Source organism: Schistocerca serialis, chromosome 1, assembly GCF_023864345.2.
Source record: "Schistocerca serialis cubense isolate TAMUIC-IGC-003099 chromosome 1, iqSchSeri2.2, whole genome shotgun sequence".
NCBI classification, from domain to species: domain Eukaryota; kingdom Metazoa; phylum Arthropoda; class Insecta; order Orthoptera; family Acrididae; genus Schistocerca; species Schistocerca serialis.
The window spans coordinates 433,587,664-433,611,394 of NC_064638.1; the positions used below are offsets into that span (position 1 = coordinate 433,587,664).

The window sequence follows — 23,731 nt, forward strand, 5'->3', positions numbered from 1 at the left end:
GGCGAAAGACTTCCCAGGTGACCGCATGTAAGGCCTCCCTGGTTTGTCTTACAAACATGTTCCAAGTGCTGTCTGTGACTGACACTGTCGCTGAGCCATATGCTGTCGCCCGTCCTGTTTCAGAGGAGACCACTCAGCTGCAAGACCCAGGAAATCACATAAGGTGGGATTATTGGTAGTTGGGAGCTCCAACGTTAGGCGTGTTATGGGGCCCCTTAGGGACTTGACTGACAAGAAGGGTAAGGAATCCGATGTGCACTCCGTGTGTATACCAGGTGGAGTCATTCCTGATGTGTGAAGGGTCCTCCCGGATGCCATGAAGAGCACAGGGTGCAGCCAACTGCAGGTGGTTGCTCACGTCAGTACCAATGATGTGTGTCACTTTGGATCAGAACAGATTCTCTCTGGTTTCGAGCTGCTAACAGAAGTGGTAAAGGCTGCCTGTCTTGCTTGCAAAATGAAAGCAGAGCTGACCATTTGCAGCATAGTCAACAGGACCGATTGCGGACCTCTGGTAAAGAGCTGAAAGGAGGGTCTGAATCAGAGGCTCAGACGGTTCTGCGACCGTGTAGGCTGCAGATTCCTCTAATTGCGCCAAAGGGTGGCTGGGTTTCGGGTTCCGCTGAATAGGTCAGGTGCCCACTATACGCAGGAGGTGGCTACATGGGTAGTAGGGGCTGTGTGGCATGGACTGGGCGGTTTTTAGGTTAGAGGGTCTCAGGAAAACACAAGAAGGGCTTCAGTCACAAAGGGTGCAGGCTGAACACAGGAAGAATGTAGATACAGGAACCATTGATATAACAGTAGTAAACTGTCGTATTATCGTGAAACATGGGAGAGTGTGTCACAGAAATGATACAGGATTTGGGCTGGACATCATTAAAAGTAAGGCGTTTTTTGCTGCGGAAAATATTTTGTTGACACCGACCTACATAGGGAGAAACTATCACCACGATAAAATAAGGGAAATCAGAGCTCATACAGAAAGATTCTTTCTGCACGCTATACAAGATTGGAATAACAGAGAACTGTGAAGGTGGTTCGATGAACCCTCTGCCAGGCACTTATATGTGATTTGCAGAGTGTAGATGTAGAACAAATGTAATTAGAGTAAAAGAAAATGCATTGTCAATAACTGTACTAAGAACAAATGTAATTAGAGTAAAAGAAAATGCATTTTCAATAACTGTACTAAAAACAAATGTAATTAGATTGAAAGAAAATTCATTGTCAAGAATTGTATAAGATATTAATTTTAAGCTGTTAATTTTTCAATGTTTTAAATGATGAAATCCATACATTGTAAATGGTTTCACGGATTAATAAAGAAATCAAACAATCAGTGAAGTTAATTTCAGTCAATGCCAACATAAATAGTCAAATGGCTGTGCTGCTTCCAACTGACTAGTCATCACCACGTATGCTATAAAAAGTAAGAAACAGTACACATATAATGACACTACATTAATAAACAAAATAAATAAATAACTAATGTCCATAAAATTTAAAAGTGATACCATAAACTACGGGTGTGGCAAAGCATGTTATAAATAAATACTTCCATGAGGCTCCACTAGAGAACTGGCTGGGGCTAGCCACTGTAAGCCCTCATACAGCCAGACATGGTCGTGGGAGTTGCTACAGTTTGGTTTGTATCCACAATTTAAAATGAAGTTAACCCAAAATAAAATATAATAGGGCTTTACAACAATTTAATGCAGTCAAGTATTCTTTGATACCTAACAAAAAGTGTTCTAAAAACATTTTTTATAGCGTCGCTAAATATATGACAGTTGCAGCCAACAGAACAGTGAATAACCAGTTGACTTAACTTCAGAAATGAAATAGATGGGTAGTACTATTCCAGGGCACACAAGAAGAAGTCAGTGATGTACTCGGTAGCACTATACGTATGGGCTACTTTCCTGGAATGATGGTATTCACTTCCAATGGAGACCCCATAACTGACAGATGAAGTGTGTTATGCAAAATACATGCATGTGTTACTGTTTGTTACTGACATGTATCGAATTCAAAAAGGAAGGTTGACTGAGATGGAGGAGAGGACCAAACAGCGAGGTCACAAGTCCCATCAGATCAGAGAAGGATGGGAGAGGAAGTTGGCCGTGTCCTTTCAAAGGAACCATCCCATTTGCCTGAAGAAATTTAGGGAAAGCATGGAAAACTTACAGCAGGATGGCCAGTCACAGGTTTGAATTGTCATCCTCCCGAATTTGAGTCCAGTGTGCTAACCACTGCGCCACCTCACTCGGTCAAAAAGGAAGAAAAAAAGGTTACGATTTTAATGTAGTATATACAATTAAGTTATTCGTCACTCAATATTATCTACATTGGAAAAAGAGGGTGGAAGGAACTGGCAGTGGCTAGATCAGAGAAACCATCCAAACATTCGCTTAAAGAGATTTATGTAATCAATGGAAAATGTAATTCATGATGGTATTATGGAGAAATGACATTTGTTCCTTCCACATTTGAGTCCACTGCCTCTGAAAACAAATGCTTTGGCTGGAACTGTGTTTTGCATTGAATTTATGGTGTAATGTGTTTTACATATTCAACAAGTTTCACCATGTTCAATGCATAACTTTCTTAGTTAGCATTATTCTTGTGTCCCCCCCCCCCCCCTTTTCATATATGGAAAACAGTATCTAACAAAATAGAGAGATATGTCTGTTCTATCACCTATCAAGGTCATTTAGCTGTATGATTTTACATTTGTGCACAACTACAATTGATGTTTCAAGATTGGAAAATATAAACAGTGCGGAAGTATATGTTGCTGAACAAACAATAAATATGGTGTACCAGACAGTCATGACCGGCAGATTCACAATAGTAGTAAATGAGAGATTATTTGGTAAAGGTAAACATCTGCTTGATATGTTGTTGTTGTGGTTTTCAGTCCTGAGACTGGTTTGATGCAGCTCTCCATACTACTCTATCCTGTGCAAGCTTCTTCATCTCCCAGTACTTACTGCAACCTACATCCTTCTGAATCTGCTTAGTGTATTCATCTCTTGGTCTCCCTCTAAGACTTTTAACCTCCACACTGCCCTCATATGCTAAACTTGTGATCCCTTGATAGCTCAGAACATGTCCTACCAACCGGTCCCTTCTTCTTGTCAAGTTGTGCCACAAACTCCTCTTCTCCCCAATTCTATTCAATACCTCCTCATTAGATATGTGATCTACCCATCTAATCTTCACCATTCTTCTGTAGCACCACATTTCGAAAGCTTCTATTTTCTTCTTGTCCAAACTATTTATCATCCATGTTTCACTTCCATAAATGGCTACACTCCAAACAAATACTTCCAGAAACGACTTTCTGGCACTTAAATCTATACTTGATGTTAACAAATTTGTCTTCTTCAGAAAGGCTTTCCTTGCCATTGCCAGTCTACATTTTATATCCTCTCTACTTCGACCATAATCAGTTATTTTGCTCCCCAAATAGCAAAACTCCTTTACTACTTTAAGTGTCTCATTCCCTAATCTAATTCCCTCAGCATCACCCGACTTAATTCGACTACATTTCATTATCCTCGTTTTGCTTTTGTTGATGTTCATCTTATATCCTCCTTTCAGGACACTGTCCATCCACTCAATTGCTCTTCGAAGTCCTTTGCTGTCTCTGAGAGAATTACAATGTCATAGGCGAACCTCAAAGTTTTTATTTCTTCTCCATGAATTTTAATACCTGCTCCGAATTTTTCTTTTGTTTCCTTTACTGCTTGCTCAATATACAGATTGAACAACATCGGGGAGAGGCTACAACCCTGTCTCACTCCCTTCCCAACCACTGCTTCCCTTTCATGTCCCTCGACTCTTATAACTGCCATCTGGTTTCTGTACAAATTGTAAATAGCCTTTCGCTCTCTGTTTTTTACCCCTGCCATCTTCAGAATTTGAAAGAGAGTATTCCAGCCAACATTGTCAAAAGCTTTCTCTAAGTCTACAAATGTTAGAAACATAAGTTTGCCTTTTGTTAATCTATTTTCTAAGATAAGTTGTAGGGTCAGTATTGCCTCACATGTTCCAACATTCGTATGGGCTCCAAACTGATCTTCCCCGAGGTCGGCTTCTACCAGTTTTTCCATTTGTCTGTAAAGAATTCGTGTTAGTATTTTGCAGCCATGGCTTATTAAACTGATAGTTCGGTAATTTTCACATCTGCCAACACCTGCTTTCGTTGGGATTGGAATTATTATATTCTTCCTGAGGTCTGAGGGTATTTCGCCTGTCTCACACATCTTGCTCACCAGATGGTAGAGTTTTATTAGGCCTTGCTCTCCCAAGGTTGTCTGTAGTTCTAATGGAATGTTGTCTACTCCAGGGGCCTTGTTTCGACTCAGGTCTTTCAGTGCTCTGTCAAACTCTTCACGTAGTATCATATCTCCCATTTCATCTTCATCTACATCCTCTTCCATTTCCATAATACTGTCTTCAAGTACATCACCCTTGTATAGACCCTCTATATACTCCTTCCACCTTTCCGCTTTCTCTTCTTTGCTTAGAACTGGGTTTCCATCTGAGCTCTTGATATTCATAAAAGTGGTTCTCTTTTCTCCAAAGGCCTCTTTAATTTTCCTGTAGGCAGTATCTATCTTACCTCTAGTGAGATGAGCCTCTACATCCTTAGATTTGTCCTCTAGCCATCCCTGCTTAGTCATTTTGCACTTCCTGTCGATCTCATTTTTGAGACATTTGTATTCCTTTTTGCCTGCTTCATTTATTGCATTTTTATATTTTCTCCTTTCATCAATTAAATTCAATATTTCTTCTGTTACCCAAGGATTTCAACTAGCCCTCGTCTTTTTACCTACTTGATCCTCTGCTGCCTTCACTACTCCATCCCTCAGAGCTACCCATTCTTCTTCTACTGTATTTCTTTCCCCCATTCCTGTCAATTTTTGCATTATACTCTCCCTGAAACTCTGTACAACCTCTGGTTTAGTCAGTTTATCCAGGTCCCATCTTCTTAAATTCCCACCTTTTTGCAGTTTCTTCATTTTTAATCTACAATTCATAACCAATAGATTGTGGTCAGAGTCCACATCTGCCCCTGGAAATGTCTTACAATTTAAAACCTGGTTCCTGAATCTCTGTCTTACCATTATATAATCTATCCGATACATTCTAGTATCTCTAGGATTCTTCCATGTATACAACCTTCTTTTTTGATTCTTGAACCAAGTGTTAACTATGATTAAGTAATGCTCTGTGCTAAATTCTACCAGACGGCTTCCTCTTTCATTTTGATATAGTATATGTTAAAATACGTATGCAGTACTTTCAGACCAATACTTCACAAAATAGAAATTCCTATGTTGTTGAATGTTCTTCCCATCCTGGTCATCAAATTGCAGAGTGGTAATAATTAAACATTAGCTACTTGCGCCAATTCCGACTTAAAACTATTCATCGTTAAGGTAACCAACTTTATAGGAATGATGTTTACACTGTGTGCTGCAGGATTTGCATTGCTTGTAGTTTGCTGTCATGACTTGCCATTTGGCATCGAAACTGGCATGGCGATGTAGGGTTGAAACACATGCATCAGTGTGAATTACAGTTGCAAACAGTCAACATTAATTTGGAAACGAGAAGAAGGGGGCTTTACTCTTAAAGTTGCTTTATCAAAACAAAAGCAACAGTGCCACTGCTCTTTGTGAAAATGACGCATTATAGAATACAGAGAGATCCTCTACCTGCACTGGGGTGGAAGAACATGATTCATAAGTTTGAATTAACTGCAATTTCAGAATTGCTGCTGGGGAAGGCTGATGGTCATCTGCACAACAAATTGTTGAAGAAGTTCTTGTTGTCATGGCTGAGAAAGCTGGACACAACGTGCAATCTTCAAGGACTGCATCAGCTGTGTCATGACAACCAAATATTCCAGAGTCCGCCGTTCAAAAAGTCGTGTAAACAATTGTGAAATGGTATCCATACAGACTTCCTGTTAGACAGCAACTTTTGCCACATGATACTGAACAACATTTGTAGAGCCTGGAATGTAAACACACGGTATGCAATTAACAAATGCTACCCTATCATGTGGAAATCAAAATTTGTTTCTTTCAATGGTTTATTTGTTATTCCTCTTCCACATCTCCTTACAAACGTCTCCATGAAGTTTCAGTGTCTAACGATCACTTGTTCTCTATGGGGGTCCTCTCAAGTAGTGAACATTCAGTTATAACCAATAAGCACAAATGTGGAGTTTCAATGAAGTAATTACAACACAGAGGAACTGAACAGTACGCACACCTGAAAATGCAACATTTGTGGTGCATCCACACTGCAGCATGTAATAATGGCCCATCATTACACCTCGATTCATTAAGGTCACTATCCATGTCAGCGACCACACAGCAGAGATGACAGTATGTGCGAAATTCAAAATCTATGCCATCTTTCAATTCTACTTACTGGTTAATTAAAATAATAAAAGGGTATGTTGGTCAGTTTTAATTCCCATTCTGTTCTTGTTCTTTATCTCTGTGGTTCAATCTGAAGGTATGAAAATTGTGTTAAAATAAGAAATGTCATAACTTTCAACTGAGCCTTTGTATATTATTTACAAAGATCTTTTCACTGAAAGAAATTCCTTATCAGTATTTTAACCAATTTTTCTCTTGAAGATAAGCCATTATCAATGCTAGGATTTATAACATGTAATGTATTCCTGTTCCTATCTGGAGCGGCTATGAATAGGGACGGCTTCAGCTCACATTTACCTTGGCGGTAATTCAAGCCTGTAATTCGCAATCTCTTTCAAAAAGAGTAAGTTATGAAATAGATTTCAACAAAAATTATTTTCCTTCACACCAAGCCATCAGACAGGATAAGCGTACATAACATCATTTATAAGATATTATAAATTTATAGATATTATAGATTTATAAGATGATATAAGCATTACGGTATCAAAAACACAGTGACCACTAGAGACCAGATTATATGCATTTGCATGTTGCATATGCATTTGCACATTTGGCTACTTCTCACCAGTTACTGCATGTTTTAACTAAAAACTAGTGATTATTCATATTTTCACTCCAGGTTTACAATATTTTAAAATCTAGATGGGCGGTCTCCAGCTCAATCTAGTTTTGATGTCTCACAGATTGACCATGACCTATAACTGCATGCAATTGCTAACTGAGAGGCCACTGCCTAGTGAAATCATTACAAAAAAGGCACAGGAACAGCCAGACAGAGTCAATGCTCCTGCACCCACACTCCCGGTTAATCGTGTCCACTGCCATACCGTAGGTGTCGGCAACAATTAAATTAAACTATGCAAGCTTTTAGTTGCATGTTAATTGTTTCAGTTTAGCTTTCTGTTTACTTGTACACAGTTGAACTTGTTTGCAACATGTAGTGTGTAACGTGTTGTGCACCAAGCCACCCAAAACATGAAACAGTTTCGTGGATAGCTGACCATCCTGTAACACTTACATATGACAGAACTGTTTTATACTGCTGAGTTTACAAGAAAAAAGTTTTGTGCAAAAAAAGAAGGTTCCAATAGACCACCATGTCAAGACAAGTCTTCATATCGCAGGAATGCAGAAGAGAGGACCGTGAAAAACTTCTGACAACAGAAAGTTGCAGTAGCAGGGATGTGTCCAAAGGTAACCAAAAAAAAGTCGATTTAGCATGGATCTATGTGAAGCATTCATTGCAAGCAATATTCCTCTTCACAAACTTACAAATCTATCCTCAAAGGCTTCCTGGCAAATATTGCTTAAATCGAAATATTCCAGGTGAATCAACATTGCGTAAAAATTACACACCAACAATTTATGTAAATGTTATAGAAGAAATACACAACAAACTAAAGGACAACATTATCTGGACATCATTTGACGAAACTACTGTATTTACTCGAATCTAAGCCGCACTCGATTCTAAGCCGCATCTGAAAAATGAGACTCGAAATCAAGGGAAAAAAATTTTCCCAAAACTAAGCCGCACCTGAAATTTGAGACTCGAAATTCAAGGGGAGATAAAAGTTTTAGGCCGCACCTCCAAATCGAAACAAGGTTGGTCCATTGTAATATGAGAGACAATTTAGGTCGAATGAATGACGATAGAGCTTCAGTAGTTTGGTTCGAGTTGTAAGCTTAGCAGTTAAGCTTTACCAGGTAGCCACTGCTATGTATCAGATGCTCCGCCCGTATTTATACGGGTACCCTTCCTTTTCCACGTGCTTCGTCTGGTTTGAATTGATTGCTTAATTTTCTTTGATCTGGTAAGTGCCGTTCTCTTTGTTATAGGTGTTTACGTCACTCTAAGCTGAAGATGCATTACTGTACTGTGTCATGCATTGTTTGTCGCATTCTGATAATGAGTGTTTACAAAAAAAAAAAAAAAAAAAAAAAAAAAAAAAAAAAAAAAAAAAAAAAAAAAAAAGAGAGAGAAGGAGAGAGAGAGAGAGAGAGAGAGAGAGAGAGAGAGAGAGGAAACGTCTCATTAGCAAAACAATGGCAAGAGACTGCTATTTGTTGTTACTTACACTGCTGCTTTCTTTGATAATGATCAACAAGAACCAAATAATAGACTGTGTATGATGGAAGGTGTTCTGAACGAGAGTTTAGCTAAAATTTTTCTCCATTTGAAAATCTTTGCAGACGCTTCTTTAGTACATTACATTCTGCACAGAAATTAGTCATCTTAGATTTAAAAATCTAGTCAATTGCCGTGCTTCATTTCTGACTGTATCACTGTTACGCACAAGAATAATACGAATATAAACATGACATGATATGAATATTCTTCCGCGTTTGCTGTTGTCTCATTCTAGTTTCGTAGTTTATTAGGCGGACAGGATTTAAATGAGATAGCAGTAAACACGAAAGAATACATGGCAAAATGTTTATATTCGTATTATTCTTATGGTGAAGAGAATACTGCATGTGATTCACAATTCATAAAAATTCTTATTAGCAACGATCTCTTGTCACAGGTAGGAAAAAATTCAGAACGTAGAGTTGGCCATATTGATAAACATCCCTAACAGAATTGCCAGTCGGATTTTCGTAGTACATTGAAATGCTGCAACATTCGACGATGAACAATTCGGAATTTGTATTTACATCGATGGATAATGTATGAAAATGCAGTGGTCGAAACTGGGGGCGGAGGGAAAAAAGCTCGTCTTCCACCTTTTTTTAAAATTTATTTACTGACGCAGAGGTTTTGGCGCCAGTATTTATCTATGTGCCTGCAAAGCATGCTTGTGTAGTGCTACATATATTCGACCACAGAAGTTAGTTGTGGTGGCACCTACCGACGCTTTCCAGAACTTCCGCGTACTTTGCACTCGATTCTAAGCCGCAGGCGGTTTTTTGGATTACAAAAACTGGAAAAGAAGGGCGGCTTAGATTTGAGTAAATACGGTAGACACTTGTGGCCGTTACATTGCAAATTTAATTGTTGGTGCTTTAAAAGAAGAGCCTTCCTCTTCCTATTTAGTGGCCTGGCGTTGAATGAATCTATTCAGTTAATCAATAAAATTATTCTAGTGAACTCCTCATTGTGAGAGGTATTCCCAAGGAAATGTAAAGAAAAGTTTGAAAACATTTTAAAAAATACCCTAAGCTTTGAACCCTTGTGCCAAATTGATAGTTTTATTAATGGGACAGGTGAACTTTTACAAGAAACAATAAGTGCCCAACATAGTATCCAACTTCAAATACTGCCCAGTAACCTCAGTTGATGTAGGACGGTCCTTTCCTGCTTCTAAAAATGTTTTGAGTGATCGAAGACACAATCTTACTAGTGAACATTTGGAACAGTGCTTTGTTGTTTATGTTTACAATAGTGGAAAAATGTAAAATAAACGGTAAATGATGCTTTTGTCCAATAGTATTAATTAAAAGTTAATGCTGTTAAAAAAATAATCATGATTGTATGTTGTTTATTAAATAAAATATTACAGAGTTGTGCCCATCTGCGTGCAATATATCTCGAAGTTGGTCCTGTACATATCATTTATTTCACTGCAACTCACTCGCATCGCGTTTGAGTGTTACAGACAACAATAGCAAAGAAGGAACAAGTCATGAAACACGGTATGTGTCCCCCTTGTGCATATTTTTTGAAAATAATCCCAAAAAGGGCCCATTTCTAACATCTACCAGCAAGTATTCAAAAAATGATATCAGTGTTCTAAATGTACGGATTTTTCATGTGGCTGGCACTCTTCCTCACAACTGATATGCACAGGTTCGTCTTTGAGATATAATGCACACGGTAACTAGCATGTTTTTTTTTATTATTTGATCTTGCACATTTAAACACTTTTCATGCATTTTTTAAACATTTTTCATTTATCTTTTAAGGTTTTTATGATGCATATAGTCCAGTCTCTAGTGATCACATTATCCAGATCTTTGTCAGAAGATGGTCCAAATGCATTTTGTTTTCATCACTTCTTTGAACCACCAAACTGCACTTCAATGACCAATAAGGGAAGAAACTATGACAACACAGCAATCTTTTCAGAAAATATGACTATGTACATACCATTTCTGTTAATATATATTGTTCCAAGCAAGTGTTGAAAATTTAGCAAAAAAAAAAAGCTTCACTTTTGAACTCTTGTGTATTGCTGATCATAGCTGCCTCTTACAGTATTATTTCTTAATCGACATATGCTTCTGTAGTCATCAGACTTGTAAATGTATCTTTCAAACATAAATCGTACACATGTAAAGTTTCACCAGATAAATAGCTTGATGGGTGGTAGAACACATATCTCCACATTTTTATTCGGTTTCAGCTGCTCGAACTGGGGTATACCCTCTGTAAATACTGGTCTACTTTAAGTAGTAAACAAAGTAAACATTGTACAAAATATGTGCATTCCAGTAAAAGCTAAAAGCAATTGAACTATATCAGATAATAAAATATTATAACCTTGTTAAACCACTTTCATTTCTGACTCCATGCAGATAATGTATGTTACACTCACCTGGCGATCTTCTTTCATTTTGAGTGCAAGCTGCTGATTTTGTCTCTGTTCATGCTGACGAGTTACCATTTCTTCATAAAACGATTTAAAGGCTGGTTTATTATGTAAATGCAAAAATTTCTGCAATGATAAGAAAATTAAAACAGAAATGAAAAACAGACAAACAAGAATAATAATGTAAATAGTCTTTATGGGTTTGCTGCCGGACCACATTGTGCTAATTACACAATATTTACTCAGAGACACTGTCTGACATCTTCAAGTGGTTCAATCTTGCTGGTGGCTAGGTACGACTGACGGTACGCGCAATTACATAATCTGGAAACTACCTCTGCTGAGAGGGATTCTCCTAACTTGATTCCTCTTTCAACTGTGAAATAGTCGCAAGTCAAATAAAGTGTAATGTAAGTTGTAACATTGACATACATATTCTTAAGGTTTAACCTCAAGAGCCAGCAGAGCAGATTTTGTTTAAACTGAGTCAGAAAGTTTTCTCTAAATATGTGAATCCCAGACAAAGTGGCAATACATACTCATCACTCTACTCCACAATTTCATTCAGACTTGCAAATGGTCCAGTGTGTTGTATCCAACTCCAGAGCCAACTTGTTCCTTTGCTGGACACTTATTTTAAGAAGAATGAAGGGTTCGAAGATCAAGTAAACAACATTTCTTCAATATGCACATGTCAGGTACTAATGAATTCATGTGAGTGGTGAGTGCCTACAGGGTGACAATTATTGAACTATATGCAATTAAATAGTCATAACTTCTGAACAGTTTATGTCAGGACGTTCAAACTGCATGGTTGGCTGTGGGGCATGATTGGAATTAGTATGTGTCTGCGCACACACCTTGTCGCTGTCGGCTATTTGCACATGAAAATGTCACGGTAAAGCATGCCTGAGCGTATAGCGCTTGTGAAGGTCTACTGTACAAGCGACAACAGCCCAACTGTGGCTCAAAGGAATTTTGTGACCATGTTCAAGCCAAAGACAGACGGTCCAAGTGTGTTAACAATCAAGAACTTGATTTGCAAGTTTGAGAGGATGGGTAGTGTTTGCGATGACAATGTAAGTCATGTCAGTCATCCAAAGAGGGTGAAAACACCTAAAAACATCATGAAGACAGGCGCTATGTTTAAAACCAGCCCCAGGGAATCAGTCAGATGAAATCCACAAAGGTGGGAATCAACTGGGAGACACTGCAATAAGTTGTTGTTGAAGACCTGCATCTCCACCCATACAAATTTCAAACCCACCAGCCATTAAGCCCCAAGGCCAAGGAAAAGCGATTGTGTTTTGCCAACATTATTGTCCACAGAATTGATGAACAGGACTTTTATGTGAATTGGTATGGTTTAGCGACAAAGCCTACTTCCATTTGGATGGGTTCGTCAATAAGCAGAATATGCGCATTTGGGGACTGAGAATCTGCATTTTATAATCGAGATGTCTCTTCACCCTCAGTGGATGGCTGTGTGTTGTGCAATGTCCAGTCATGGAATGTCCAGTGTGATATTCCTTGATGGCACAGTGACTACCGAATGGTACACGAAGGTTTTGGAAGATGATTTCATCGCCATTATCCAAAGTGACTTATTTTGACAAGATGTGGTTCATGAAAGATGAAGCTCGAGCCCATCGAAGCAGGAGAGTATTTGATGTCCTGGAGGAGCACTTATATGAGGACCGCATTCTGGCTCTGGGGTACTGAGAGGCCACTGCCATGGGCCTCAATTGGCCACATATTCTCCAGATCTGAACACATGCGACTCCTTTTTGTGGGGTCATATTAAGTACAAGGTGTACAGCAATAAACGCAAACCATTGCTGGGCTGAAAATAGCCTTTCAGGAGATCGTCGACAGCATTGATGTTCCAACACTTCAGCAGGTCATGCAGAATTTCACTATTAGTCTTCGCCACATCATCACCAATGATGGCAGGCATTTCAAACATGACATAACCGAAGTCCGAATATCTGTAGTGACGTTTACATATTGAATAAAATGTGTGCGCACTGCATTCTGTAACTAATTTACTTTTTCCTTTCATATAGTTCATAATTGTCATACTGTATCATGTAATAAAATAGGATGTACAGTGAAATTACTAGGGACAAGAATAAAATTAGCACGGTTAGATTCTTCGAATCCAGTATATGTATGCAACAATTCATGGCTCATAGCTTCACAGTAATTTCTAAGTTGACTCAATTCTTAACTATGAATGAAGAAATTATTTGTGTATTAAATGCACGAAACACATTACTGAGTGACAGAAAAGGCTACAATAAAATAAAAGTTGACATTTTGCTGAATGATGAAAAAATTCATAGATGACTGATGCAAGACTCTTATGATTTCTGATGGTGCAACAGGAATGATGAAACAAGACAGTAAACAGGGAAATGATAAAACCAAACGATATATATTTGTGCATAGCAGATGATGAGTGCATGGGTTGCTAGATCTTTTATGGCAGAGCTTTGTAATTATTTAAGACATCTCCAATTTAGACTTTCCACATGACAGGAATTAAATGTAGCCAAGTGTTGTGGCAGGGAAGAATCCAAGAGGAACATAAGAAAATGCTACAGTTATGCTGAATGTCTTAGGAACTGCAAGTCATCACTGAATTTAATGTCTGAATTTTAGGAGCTTGCAAGCATTTTTCCTGTAGTACATGCATAAGTAATCAAACAGATGCACATACCTTGTAACTACTGTATGAAGATGCCTAAAATAGCTATTCCTTAACCTTCAACATTTTAAGATACACTGTACAGAAAAAACACAAAAATACATTCTTAACCCCCCCCCCCCAAATCCAAGGGCGATTTTTCAATTTTTCTCTGTAGAGAATTGCGTACCAATTTTATTCAAAATTAGAATAGTTATAAGAATTGTATTCAAAGAATATAATACGAAAACCAAGAACTGAATTTAGAAGTGCTTTTTAACTGACCTTTTATGTACATAATGTGCGAAATGCAAAAATTGCATTCAAATTTATAAACACGGGAGAAACCTCTTTATAATTTTTCTAAGTGTGGTGTACCTCGAAGCAGATGTTCATAGACTACCACGTGCTAAAGGTTACAAATGTGCTGACATGAGAAGATATGTGGATGAAACTTGAGAACATGTAAAACATGACACTCAATGTACCAGAGCATCAGAGAAAGATTCGTTGGGAAAGCAGCAACTTCTGACATACAAACAGCCTAGCAATTACATCAGACATGATAACAGCATGCCACGCAGAATCATACAGAAAGAGCATGCATGTCACTCACACCTGAAGGGTTAATGCATTACACATTCAAATTACAATTGCAATATGTTATTATCTGAAAAACATATGTCTTAGATGTTCTCTTAATGTTAAAAATTTCTTCTTTGAAAATGAGATTTCAAACTGGCACAGAAAAAAAAAGCTTTGTGTTACACAGGACAGAGAATAGGAGATTTATAATACAACCTATATTAATATGTAAGGTATCTAAATGCAACCTGGACATGTTGTGCCAACTCGAACACCATCACTTCTCCTTTTAATTTCTGGGCTAAATTTTCCAGTTCTGTCTTCAACTGAAGGAGCACCGCAACAGATAAGCCTTTACTTCTTTCCAGAATAAGTGTAGGAACACTGGAAATATAAAAAATATAGATTCATTTGCGGCAGTGTATACTAGCTAACAATGTTCATTAGAGATAAACTAAACACTTGGAAAGAAAGCTCAGTTTTGCAAACTGAAAGTTCAGAAACAGTGGCCTGAAGCATTAAGAAGAAAAAGGCTGATCAATGATGTCAAACAGGCACACACTACATAATATTACTAGTATCGAAAATGTTTTCTGTTCTTTATTGTTCAGTACACTAATGTACAATTTGCTTGTGACTCCTGCAAAGAAATGCAACATAATACAGTGGAATAGTCTGAGAGCTTCATAAGCCTACAAGACCCCAAGTTTCATTTCCAGACATAACAAGCAAATAGCAGAACTTGGATAACAAAATAATCACGGCACAGCATTTTCCTTGTGTGTTATTTGATTAATGCTAATAGCTATCACGGACCTATCAACAAAACAAAAGTTCTTAATGAGATGCTTATTTTTACACAATCTGAAAGCTTTCTCTAAAGGAGTCTTCTGTTTTCTGTTCAAATTATAATGGACAAAGGTGAAATATTATGCAAAATGGCTACAATCCAAGACAGTATCTCTTTTATGAGGAGAACTGAAAAACAATGGTTATCGATGAGTAGAAGTTTAATCCTGTAAAAATTTTGGTACTCTATTCTGTTTTGAACGCTCTTGTCTGAAAAATATTAAAGATTTTTTTGGAATGCCACTGTCCCTTAACAGACATGGTCCAGTAGGAGATGGTATGTCAGTCTTTCTCCGACTTTCAACTGACTTACTTAGCCAGTTACAGGAGGACCTACGGTAGATTCCGAACCACAGTGCACCTTGGCATTTTTCGCAACAACAAACACTGCCAAAAGAAGTGATAAGTGACCCACAAAAATCCTAGGACTGACCATGGATTGAACCAGACACATTTGGATTTATGGATTATAATCTGGCACTTTACTACTGAGGCATATTACATTCACACATCTGAAAAAAAAACACCTGTTTTTTAAATGTGGTTTGATATTTTAAAGTTTTTAACACGTTTAAAGGCGTTAATAACGAGACCATACCCAACCAAAAATCCCTACTGGTACCTGTTAGTTTGCTGGTTTTTATTGTGTTTGTTTTTGCGCTGTTGGTGACACCATCAATTACTCATTCATTTCTCAAGGAGTACCTCTCTGCCATATTGATGGTATCATTGCTCTGTCTGTGTGGACTGTGACAGCTAGTAACCTTTTTGCTCATTCACTCTCTCTCTCCTCTTTTAAACTTCTTGAACTCAGGTATATAATGAAAACACACACACTGTACTTCTTTATTACATATCCCCAATGATCAGTTTACTTCACATCAACAATTACTCTTGCTGATAGCTCTAATTTGTTTCTAAGTGTCGCAGAACATAAGAAAATCTCTTATTTTTATTTTAAAGGAAAAACAAGAGACCACATAGCTTCTTCGAATATGGCAGCAGGAGGAAGATATGGCAGGCCAATGATAACAAGCTAAACAACCATCTGTATATCCACCATTCAGTAATTAAGAGAACACAATAGATATGTCACAATATTTAACAAACAGAAAGCTAATATGCTTTAAGTGATTGTTTATAATTTAAAAAAGGAAAATCCAGAATGGATAATGACAACATTATGAAAAGGATAAATTGCTACTCACCACATAGTGAAGATGTTGAATCACACATAGGCACAATGAAAAGACTACTGAACAAGTAAGATTTTGACCAGAAGGCCTCCTTCTGAATTACACAACATACACAAATAAATTCACACAAACACAACTGTCTCTGGCTGCTGAGGCCAGATTGCGAGCAACTGCACTTGATGGCAGAAGCCAACTGAGTAGTGGGGTAAGGAGGAGGTGGGGTAGGGAGAGGGAGGGATAGTGGGGTATGGGGAGGGTACAGAAAGTGCTGCTTGTGGGAGCATATAGGGATGAGGGGGAGAGACGGTAGGGCTGCTAGGTGCAGTCGGGAGACAAGATGGAAGGCAGGTGGGGAGGGGTGTGCGGGGTAGCAAAAAAGGAGGGAAGTAAAAAGATTGCAGGTCCGCTGGTGGAATAGAAGGCTGTGTAGTGCTGGAGTGGGAGCAAGGAAGGGGATAGGTAGGTGAAGGACAATGACTACCAAGGCTGAGGCCAGAAAGGGTTACGGAAACATAGGATACACTGCAGAGCGAATTCCCAGCCGCGCAATTCTGAAAAGCTGGTGTTGGTAGGAAGGATCCAGGTGACACATGCTGTGAAGCAGTCATTGAAGTGAAGTGAAGAATGTTGCATTAGGCAGTGTGTTCAGCAACTGTGTGGTCCAGCTGTTTATTGGTCACAGTGTGTCAGTGGCCATTCATGCTGACAGCAAGCTTCTTGGTAATCAGGCCCACGTAGAACGCAGCACAGTGGTTGCAGCTTAGCATGTAGATCATGTGACCGGTTTCACAGGTAGCCCTGCCTATGATGGGATAGGTGATGTTTATGACTGGACTGGAGTAAATGGTGATAGTAGAATGTTCGAGACAAGTCTTGCATCTAGGTCTGTTAGAGGGATATAAGCCATGAGCCAAGGGCTTGGAAGCAGGGTTTGTGTAGGGATGCATGAAGGTATACTGTAGGTTCATTGGGAAGGTTAGGACACTCCTCATTTCAAGGCATGACAAAAGGTAGTTGAAACCTGGTGAAGAATGTGACTCAACTGCTCCAGTCCTGTACGGAACTGACAAGTAACACTACCCAAGTCCCACTCACCGATTCCAACACACTTCTAATACATTGTAGTCTAGGTCAAAATATGAGAGAGATTTTTTTTATACATGCCCATACAATCACCGAAGAGGTCAAAACCCTCCCGAGGAAAATGCAGTTGTTATCTTTCTGAGCATATATTGTTGGAACAGTTCAAGATATAACAAAAATGTTGAAACATAATTTCCATGGTGCAATCACATCTTTAAACATTTTAATATATTTCAAAATCCTCTGCTCACTTCACAATTTTTGAAATTTTATGTTTAGTAAATCTAATAATTCATTTAACAACAAATTGAACGATATATGATAAAGTTACATCCCCAAGTCCCAATACTCAGATATATATACCACTATATGTGCATTTTGTCCACAGTTTGATGCTTATCATACATTATGATAGTCTTTTTTGCAATTTAACACTGCAATCCTAAAATATGGGCTCCTGAAGGTTTTAATTGAACAGTAACATCTTGCTCTCTGTCAAGTCTGGGAATTATCAATGTGGAAGTGGCAAGGTGCCATTCCAATTTTGTTTTTTTCATAGTTTTTGTTTTATTTGCTTGTTGTTTCTTTTGTTTCATTTCTTTGGCTGTTTGGTTTTGGATATTATGATTGACATTTACTTTGTTATTTTATAGTATTTAGTTTGGTTGCATTATCTTTGATAGTCAGTGCAACAATGAGGGGACGTTGTATTTATCCATTGCAAAGAAATGCTGCACACACATACACAATGTGTACCACACACATCTGATTATTGCAATATTATTGCACAGTTTACAGCATGTATCACTATGTTTAAAGCAATAATTAGAAGGAGGTTAACATTTATAAAGCTTTTTTGTGACGTATCCACTCTTGGACCACAAATACCTGTCAAATTGAGGGGATAAAAACTGATTATGGAACAAAGATTGAATTTTGAGGATATTATTCCTCAGGTGCAAATTTACATCACAGCCATACAGTAGAATTACATCACAGAACTGTTTTAGAAAATTCTTCCATGGTCTGACTGTGTTAACATCAAGTGGCTGGATTATGCTCATTGTTTCAACAGAAAGCATCATACAGTGTATATCTCTGTTTCCTTATTCCATATATTTGCGAAAGATTGTCAGAACAGGTTATTTACGGGAAAGAGCAATCTAGTCTATAAATTATTACAAAGCCTGCAGTAACTATGAGCATTTACGAGGCATTAATATGGACTTTTCAGGCCATGTGTATATTGAGACCTACATTGCGACTGTGTACTATGGGGGGAGGGCGGTGACAAGAGCCCGATGCCCTCGGTCTAGACGTTCGTACACAAGTCCATGGATGCCTCAGGTTTACACAAATACACGTCATGTGGCAGGGTGGGTATGGACATCAAATTGCTCAACAGAAACATGATGAAGAGCAAGTGCCAGATGGCTGAACAGTAGGATAGGTATGCAATAATGTATGCATGAACTTCACTGCATGTGTACAGGTGCTGATACTGTCATTTGGTGATCATCGTTTCTATAAACAGGTAGCCGGAATTTGTGGACTGAGTGTTGGATTCAAATTGAATAGCATATAGAGAATGTAACAGACTGAGTGTATACACGTGAATCCGAATACAGCATGATGTATCCAAAGAATGTATTACACCTATTACACAAAAGCTTCGATCATCCGCAATACGATGTTGACTCTATCATTACCGACAAGGAAATATCATTCGCATTACATTTAGTGAATCTGATTAAGGAGTCCATCGACAATGTATTTGTAGACAGATAAAGTACTTTGACCTATGATGACAACACTGTATTTCCTGAGGCTGTCACTGTGAAAGAGGTGTTTGAGGAGGATTATGAGGATGTTGTGGAAGACAGTACGAAGAGCAAAATGGTAACTGATTTGGAATATAAAAAAGAGACAGTTATGTTTTGGCTTGGAAATAAGAGTTTAAAAACAGTCCAACATAATTTCAGAAAGGTTAAGAATACAAAATCACTATATAGACAGGAAAAACAAGTCACTGAAGGTGAGACACAAAGCGACAAATTATTACAGATTTCCAAATACTTATTGCAACAATTACAGAAAGAATGCAATAAATCACTACCTATTCATATCTTGGATCTGAAACAATGGGCTTTGAGGGAGAGATGTGAAATTAATCTGTCATGCCACCTATTCATGGCATCTGTGAAATGGGTTCACCATTTTAAAGTAAGGCATTGAATTATTTCCAAAAAGATTAATATATTTGTTATTCAAAAACCAATACAGAATAATCAGTAGAACACACTAATGCATTTGTGGCAAACATAACATCAAATACTGCATCATTAGGAGAGGACAATGTTTACAATTGGGACTGATCTGTGTTTAAACAGGGGACACATGCAGGAAAACTAAAAATTGAATGTTTCGCTCAATCATTGAATTTGTTAAGCTACACAATTCAACCAATCCTATCTGCAATTGGTGTTTTACAATCCCCTTTGCTCTTAGTCCTGCAGGAAACAGGTGGCCAGTTTGGATCCATTGTTCTACGAACTAGGTACAAAAGTGATAATATTGGTGCATTTGCTTCAACACCTGATTAATGAAATGGTTCGTGGATGTTTACTTACCTAGTGTTGGTGAACAATCTGTGTTTGGGTTCCTGAACAGAACAAATGGAAAAGAAATTTAACAACACAGACAAAGGTAGTAAGGTTGTAAAAATTATGATGATTCCTGCAGGAACTGGCACAATCCAGCCACTTGATGTTTACATATTCAGACCGTGAAAGAATTTCCTAAAACAGTTCTCTGGTGTAAATATGCACCTGAGGAACAATATCGTGAAAATTCAATCTTTGATTCATAATCAGTTTTCATCACTTCGATTTGTGAACATGTTTAGGTATGCGTGGTTCAAGAGCAGATACATCTTAGAAAAATCTGATAACTGTGAACCGCCTGTTAATTTTTGTTTTAAAAATTGTGATAAATGCTGTAAATTGTGCAATAATCAGATTTTGTGGTGCACATTGTGTATATGTATGCAGCACCTCTTTGCAATGGATAATACAATGTACCCTCATTATTGCACTGACTATCAAAGATAATGCAACACTGTAAAATAACAAAGTAGATGTGAAATGTAATATTCAAAATCAAACAAACAACGAAAAAAATAAAGCAAAGTCCACAAGGGGAGGGAGTACAACAAAACAACGGGAATATCCTCTCGCCACCTCCACACTTATTATTCCTGGACTCGACAGAGAGTGAGACTTTATTGTTTCAATCAAATCTTTCAGGAGCTGTTATGGTTGCACTATGAGATTGCAAACATCACTTTCACCATGTATGACAAACATCACACTGCGGACGGGGCGCACATATAGTGGTACTTCAACTTATATCCGACTACTGCGACTTCAGGATGTAATCATATCATATATGGTTCAATTTGTTATTAAATGTACTATTAGATTTACAACACACAAAATTTCAAAAATTGTGAAGTGAGAGGAGGATTTTGAAATATATCAAAGCGTTTAAAGATGTGATTGCACAGTTGTAAAGTACAGTACCAACCATGGAAATTACGTTTCAACATTTTTGTTATATCTCGAGCTGTTTCAACGATATATGCTCAGAGAGATAACAACTGTGTTTTCTTCGGGATGGTTTTCACTACCTCAATGGCCATATGAGTACCTATAAAAAATACATGTATCATATTTGATCTAGATTACAACATATTCGAAGTGTATCAGAATCGTGAGTGGCATTTGAGTAGTGTTACTTGTGAGTCACAAGGGGAATACTCCTCTCTGACCAAACAGTGGGACATTAGGAGGTGGTAGGTGACTGGAGAGATAAGGCATAGAAGATCTGTTTCTGTATAAGGTTGGGAGGGTAATTAACGTCTGTGATGGCCTCATTGAGACTGGTACATTTTGAGAGAGACTGTTTGCACTACATATGCAACACCAATGGGTATCTGGGCTGTATGGAAAGGACTACTTGGTATGGAAAGGGTGCCAGCTGTTGATGTGGAGGAAAGTGGCTTGTTGGGTTGAGGAGGATCAGGTGAAGCAAATGGGGGAGAAGGTGTTGAGGTTCTGGAGAAATATGGATAGGATGTCCTCACCCTCAATCCAGAGCATGAAGATGTCATCAATAAATGTGAACCAAGTGAGGGGTTGGGGATTCTGGGTGGTTAGGAAGGATTCCTCCAAAAGGCCCATGTGCAGGTTGGTATAGGTAGGTGCCACGTAGAGGTGCCCATGCCACATTCCAGATTTGTTTGTAGGTGATGCCTTCAGAGGAGGAGTGATTGTGGTTGAGCATGTAGTGGGTCAAGGTGATGAGGGAGAAGGTAGTAGGTTTGGGATCCATCAGATGTTGGGAAAGGTACTGTTGAGTAGCAGCTAGGCAATGGCCATTAGGGATGTTAGTGTCAAGGGAGATGGCATCAACAGTGATGAGCATGGCACCAAGTGGTAAACGAACAGCAATCATGAAGAGTTGGTAGAGGAAGTGGTTGGTATCTTTTCTATAGGAGGGTAGGTTGTGAGTATAGGCTGAAGGTGTTGGTCTATGAAAGCACAGATTCTCTCAGTGGGGATACAGTAACGGGCCTCAATGGGGCGTCCTGGATGGTTGGATTTATGGACTTTAGGAAGCACGTAGAAGGTAGGTGTGTGGGGAGTGGTAGGAATGAGAAGAGAGATACGAGGTTCTGGGATGGGGCTTAGGATTTGAGGAGAGACTGGAGATCCTGCTGGATTTCTACACTCCTGGAAATGGAAAAAAGAACACATTGACACCGGTGTGTCAGACCCACCATACTTGCTCCGGACACTGCGAGAGGGCTGTACAGGCAATGATCACACGCACGGCACAGCGGACACACCAGGAACCACGGTGTTCGCCGTCGAATGGCGCTAGCTGCGCAGCATTTGTGCACCGCCGCCGTCAGTGTCAGCCAGTTTGCCGTGGCATACGGAGCTCCATCGCAGTCTTTAACACTGGTAGCATGCCGCGACAGCGTGGACGTGAACCGTATGTGCAGTTGACGGACTTTGAGCGAGGGCGTATAGTGGACATGCGGGAGGCCGGGTGGACGTACCGCCGAATTGCTCAACACGTGGGGCGTGAGGTCTCCACAGTACATCGATGTTGTCGCCAGTGGTCGGCGGAAGGGGCATGTGCCCGTCGACCTGGGACCGGACCGCAGCGACGCACGGATGCACGCCAAGACCGTAGGATCCTACGCAGTGCCGTAGGGGACCGCACCGCCACTTCCCAGCAAATTAGGGACACTGTTGCTTCTGGGGTATCGGTGAGGACCATTCGCAACAGTCTCCATGAAGCTGGGCTACGGTCCCGCACACCGTTAGGCCGTCTTCCGCTCACGCCCCAACATCATGCAGCCCGCCTCCAGTGGTGTCGCGACAGGCGTGAATGGAGGGACGAATGGAGACGTGTCGTCTTCAGCGATGAGAGTCGCTTCTGCCTTGGTGCCAATGATGGTCGTATGCGTGTTTGGCGCCGTGCAGCTGAGCGCCACAATCAGGACTGCATACGACCGAGGCACACAGGGCCAACACCCGGCATCATGGTGTGGGGAGCGATCTCCTACACTGGCCGTACACCACTGGTGATCGTCGAGGGGACACTGAATAGTGCACGGTACATCCAAACCGTCATCGAACCCATCGTTCTACCATTCCTAGACCGGCAAGGGAACTTGCTGTTCCAACAGGACAATGCATGTCCGCATGTATCCCGTGCCACCCAACGTGCTCTAGAAGGTGTAAGTCAACTACCCTGGCCAGCAAGATCTCCGGATCTGTCCCCCATTGAGCATGTTTGGGACTGGATGAAGCGTCGTCTCACGCGGTCTGCACGTCCAGCACGAACGCTGGTCCAACTGAGGCGCCAGGTGGAAATGGCATGGCAAGCCGTTCCACAGGACTACATCCAGCATCTCTACGATCGTCTCCATGGGAGAATAGCAGCCTGCATTGCTGGAAAAGGTGGATATACACTGTGCTAGTGCCGACATTGTGCATGCTCTGTTGCCTGTGTCTATGTGCCTGTGGTTCTGTCAGTGTGATCATGTGATGTATCTGACCCCAGGAATGTGTCAATAAAGTTTCCCCTTCCTGGGACAATGAATTCATGGTGTTCTTATTTCAATTTCCAGGAGTGTAGAATGGTGTCACTGTGGCAGTGTTTGTAGGTAGTGAATCTGACAACTGGCGGAGTCCTTCTGCCAGGTAATCCTTGCAGTTCAAACAACATTGGCAACACTGGTCGAGCCTTTGT

At 39.6% G+C, this 23,731-nt stretch overlaps 1 protein-coding gene across 1 annotated transcript in view; it reads right to left on the reverse strand.

Annotated features, from left to right (window-relative positions):
• Positions 1-23,731, reverse strand: part of LOC126472623 (eIF-2-alpha kinase GCN2) — a 304,310-nt gene that overhangs the window by 222,061 nt on the left and 58,518 nt on the right. The window contains exons 3-4 of the mRNA XM_050099946.1: positions 14,525-14,660; positions 11,009-11,128 (exon numbers count right to left, since the gene is read on the reverse strand). Of these exons, the coding sequence (XP_049955903.1) occupies positions 11,009-11,128; positions 14,525-14,660 (256 nt within the window). The remainder of the gene's footprint in view (positions 1-11,008; positions 11,129-14,524; positions 14,661-23,731) is intronic.